At 38.7% G+C, this 4,874-nt stretch overlaps 1 protein-coding gene across 1 annotated transcript; it reads left to right on the top strand.

Moving 5' to 3' along the window:
• Positions 1–1,901: 1,901 nt before the first annotated feature.
• Positions 1,902–4,567, top strand: LOC148028370 (putative pentatricopeptide repeat-containing protein At3g47840). Its single transcript, XM_087690192.1, has one exon. The coding sequence runs from the start codon at positions 1,960–1,962 to the stop codon at positions 3,796–3,798; it is 1,839 nt and encodes a 612-aa protein (XP_087546318.1). The 5' UTR covers positions 1,902–1,959; the 3' UTR covers positions 3,799–4,567.
• Positions 4,568–4,874: the final 307 nt, after the last annotated feature.

Raw genomic sequence — 4,874 nt, 5'->3', positions numbered from 1 at the left:
GTAAGAATTGTATATATGGAAAGCATTCACATTCAACCCATTTAAAAAACTTAAATTAAAAAAAGAGTGAGATTCTTGACTTTGTGCATAACAATATATTATCCTATGCTTGTAGAGTTTATAGGAGAGGCATTCTATTTTATCACATTCATTGATAATACAACTAGGAAAGTGTAGTCCTTCACTATGGGTAGGAAAGATGAGGCTTTGTGTTGTTTTCAAAAAAAATTGCACTTATAGAAAATCAATTTGGCATAGGACTTAAGTGTCTCAGAACTAAGAATGGTGAACAATATGTATCTCATGAGTTTAGAAATTTGTGTCAAGCACATGGGACAAAAAGAGAACTCACTGCACTTGATAATCCTATCCAAAATGGTATTTTAGAGTATTATATGCGCATAATCAAAGACAAAACAATGGGATTGCTCTACCTATCCCAAAAGGATTATGTTAACTAAGTGTTATAGTATTTCAATATGGAGGGAAGGAAGGCAATCAGTACTCCATTGCTCCGTATATGAAACTTAGTGCTGATGAGTATCCCAAATTTGATAAGGACAAGGCTAAAACGGGCAAGATTCCATATTCATCGTGTATGGGAAGTCTTACATATGCTCTTTTACACTGGAAGTATATCAATACTATTTGTTACATTATGTTCAAGGATAAACCCAGAGGTAAATTAGGAGGAAATACATTGTTGTATTCGTTAAGCAATCAACATATCTTATCATGTACATGTGGTAGAGAAATAGAAGAAGAGTTTGTAAGAGTGTGCTACGATGATGATTTTTTTTTTAAAGAGAGAGTATGTACTTAATTTATATTGGATTCTAGTAAAGAAATATCTACTGCACCATTAATAGAAGGCAAAGACTTATGCGAAGAAACAAAGAAAGATAATCTATAACAAAACTAAACGTGTGTACACACACACACACACACACACACACACACACATATATATATATATATATTGTTGGACCAATATACCCTTTATCAACCATGAGAAAGCATTATATTATTGTAGCAACAAACTACTTATATATATATATATATATATATATATATATATATATATATATATATATATATATATATATATATATATATATATATATATATATATATATATATAAAATAACGATGATACATGTGATATATTGATATATTAATTTGATAATATGTTATACATAATAGTTATTAATATATTTATATATTTTATTATATATTAATTAATTAATTAATTAATTAATATATTATTTAATTATTAATAAAATATATAAGTATATTTTAATTAACATATTATACATATATTGTTATGTTATTAATTATTAATTATATGAGAGAGAGAGAGAGAGAGATGAACAAGAAGAAGAAGAAATTCTCAATAAAATTTTTGGATTGTTAAATTAATGTGATGTTATTGGCCCAATGTGTGAGGATAATATGCATGTCATGATACGCTGAATGTGAATAGAAATCATCATTAAATGTGTTTATCTTTGAGAAACTTCGAGAAATGGTCATAAGGTTTCGTTTGAGATATAATTTAAGCTTGATCCCACTAATGTCAGTCTTTCGCTCTATATACATTAGTGAGTGCGACATCTTTATATATTGCATTTTAATGCGTTCAACATTATATTAGTTTAAGTTGCCAAAGCTTTCAAAGTTCAAATTATGTTTCTTATATCAACTTACCATGAATCCTCTTGCCAGGTAAAACATGTTTTCCGACCCCGAACGTGAAGCATCGAGAGAACACCAATGCCAAGCGCCTTTACGTGCACAATGGCACAGCCTTCAAACCTTCACTTGAACCAAGGTGCATCGTGTGTGCAAGGGCAAAATCATGTATGCAGGTGAACTAACCAAGGCCTAGTGAACCAGAGAAGTCTCTCTTGGAGAGATACCTAAAAAGCGCGCGTGGCACCAGCCGTTGTCCGTGATGGCATGGTGCGATGGCCTGCCTCTTGGCCACGACGGGCTCGCACGCGCCATTCGCATGCTCTCGCTTCTTCTTCTTACACAACAGCAGCAGCAGGAGCAGGAGGTGGAGATGGAGGTTTCAATCGCAGGGGAAACAAGACCCTGCGCAGGAGGCTTGCAGGGACACACGTCCCCCCTCCCCGACGAAGGCTCGTGCAGATGGACCCTGCCCAACCTTCCCTCATGCATCATGTGGATGTCTCTGACATCGACTGCAACACCTCGGCTTATGGTCTCCTTGTCCGACAGTGCGGATGTGACGAGAATCTGGCCGTCGGCAGGAACATCCATGACTGCATCATCAAGGTTGGCCTTGACCATAGCTCCTATCTGCAGAACTTGCTCCTTCATATGTACGGACAGTGCGGACTCGTCGAGGACGCCCGCATGCTGTTTGTCAATCTGCACCAGCGTGACGAATTCGCATGGAATTTCATGATCAGAATATACAGCCAAGCTGGACACAGCAGTGATGCATCTCAGCTGTTCGATCAAATGCAGGTTGAAGCAGTCATACCTAATATGTTCATCTACACAAATATCGTTCTGGCATGCTCTAGCAGACAGGAGCTATCCAAATGCAAGCGCTTGCATACACGCCTTGCAAGCACTGGACTGATATCAGATGTGTCAGTTGCAAATGCCCTTGTCACAATTTACAACAAGTGTGGCCTCATAGAGAGTGCAAGGGGAGTGTTTGACTCGATGAACGAGCTGGATGTCGTGTCATGGAATGCCATGATTGCAGGCTACTCTAAGCACGGGCAGGGGATGGCTGCCCTTCAGCTTTTTAAGGAAATGACATTGGAAGCAGTGATACCTAACATGATAACCTTCATCATCATGATTGATGCATGTGGCAGTCAAGCTCTTATTACAGAAGGACAGCTTCTGCATGCTTGTATTGCTTGTACAGATCTTGCATTAGGAACTGCTCTAGGAACCGCCCTCATCAACTTGTATGCAAAGGCTGGCAAGCCAGAATATGCATGCCTCTTATTCAATAACATGTATGACCGAAATGTGATCTCATGGAATGGCATTATGTCAGCTTATGCCATACATGGACAGGCTAAAGACTCTCTAGTATTCTTCAATCGAATGCAACAAGAAAGTGTGATGCCTGAACAGTTCATCTTCACCACCATGCTGTCTGCACATTCCACTGAAGAAGCTTTGGCAGAAGGCAAACGCTTGCACAGCCGAATAGTGGATAGTACCTTTGAATTTGACACAATCGTCTGCACTGCAGTTGTAAACATGTACTGCAAGTGTGGCAGCATGCCAGATGCTCGGAGGATGTTCGATCACATTGAGGAGCCTGATGAGATCCTTTGGACAGCAATGATAGCTGGATATGCTAAGCATGGGCAGGGCAAAGCTGCTTTGCAACTCTTCGACAAGATGCAGAGCACGGGGGTTCAACCAAGTAAGGTGACCTTTATCAATGTCCTTGCAGCATGTAACCATGCTGGTCTTGTAGATGAAGCTTTTTGCCATTTTTTGGCCATGAGTAGAGACCATGGCCTCACTCCCACTGTGGATCATTATAATTGTATGGTTGATCTTTTGGGAAAGCTGGGAAGGTTGGATGATGCAGAGGAGCTGATTAGGAGCCTGTGGTGTCAACCCACAACTGTGACATGGTTATGCTTGCTAGGTGCATGCACTAAACAGGCAGATGTAGAGCGTGCAGAACGGGCTGCCTGTCGCGTTTTGGAATCAGATACAGGGAGCATTTCCCCATACATATATCTCTTGAATGTCTACTCACAGCAACCAGATATGATACAGAGGCAATGATGAGTATGCAGCTTGCTGGACATTTGCCTAAGGATGAATGTCTTGTTATTCTCATTGCACAAAGAATTGGCAACCTACAAAACAGAGGAGGCAGTACACTTTGCCACCTATTTAAAGAAGATCACTTCTCGAGAACATGCCCTTTATCTAGATTATTCAACTCTGCAGTGGAAATCATCTTCCAGGTCTTATGGAAAATGAAGTCTTTAAATATCCAGGCTATATAGGTGTTTGCTTCATGCAAAACGTCTCTAATCACAAAGCTACTTTCTGATTTCTAATAACTAGTTTGTGGGGCCGCAGAAAGATAAACTCACTTAATTCAGACTCATAAATTGGCTTATAGAGAAGCATCCCTCCACCACACAAATTTACATTACAACTCCTGTAACAACGCAATGACTCTTGCCAGAAGGTGAACCAGTTTCTTCATGTTTATCAACTGCAGTTTTATCTTTGTGAAGTAAACAGCAATGTACACAACGGTGAGCGCTATATACTAAGTTTGCCAATCGTTGGAACAGAATCTCCAAATGGACTCACAACCATGCGAGAAAATTTGTTGGCATTATGCTATGGATGTTTTAGAATCCTGGTAGTACTGGTGATACTGCTCAAAAAAAGTGAAAATGCTAACCTGAGAGTATTATGCCATGAAGCTGTATTTACATGGTTCTAGTCTTGGTGTACTGATGTGACGAAAGTCAGTTGGGATTTATTAATCCTATTGAACATAATCTATCTATAAGTATATACAAAATTCAATCGAACCTGCTGAAACCATGATGCTTCAAACTAGTCTTGTACACATGAATATCTCCCATCTAACTTGTTCAATCTATAACCTTCATCAACACTAAGTGCGGAGTGTTGTAATTTATTAAGCTTGTATAGGGTATTTTTAAAACACTAAAGCTCTTAATGTGTTAAGTAGAAATTTTGAGACACTTAAGAGTGTCACGAGCACTTCATGCATTGTGCCATTATGGCATGTTGCTTTGCTCCAAAAAGGTTTCATTGCTTTGATTTGGGTTGAAGTCTTATTTTTTTGTTTTTGGGTGGAGATGAGAAACACC

Source organism: Lygodium microphyllum, chromosome 12 (assembly GCF_053477565.2).
Source record: "Lygodium microphyllum isolate KBCC chromosome 12, Lygodium_microphyllum_v1.1.10, whole genome shotgun sequence".
NCBI lineage: Eukaryota > Viridiplantae > Streptophyta > Polypodiopsida > Schizaeales > Lygodiaceae > Lygodium > Lygodium microphyllum.
This window is presented reverse-complemented; position numbering and strand designations above follow the sequence as displayed.

Bases quoted from the DNA above. Each gene is read 5' to 3' on its own strand.
- LOC148028370 (XM_087690192.1), top strand. From the start codon at position 1,960: ATGGTGCGATGGCCTGCCTCTTGGCCACGACGGGCTCGCACGCGCCAT.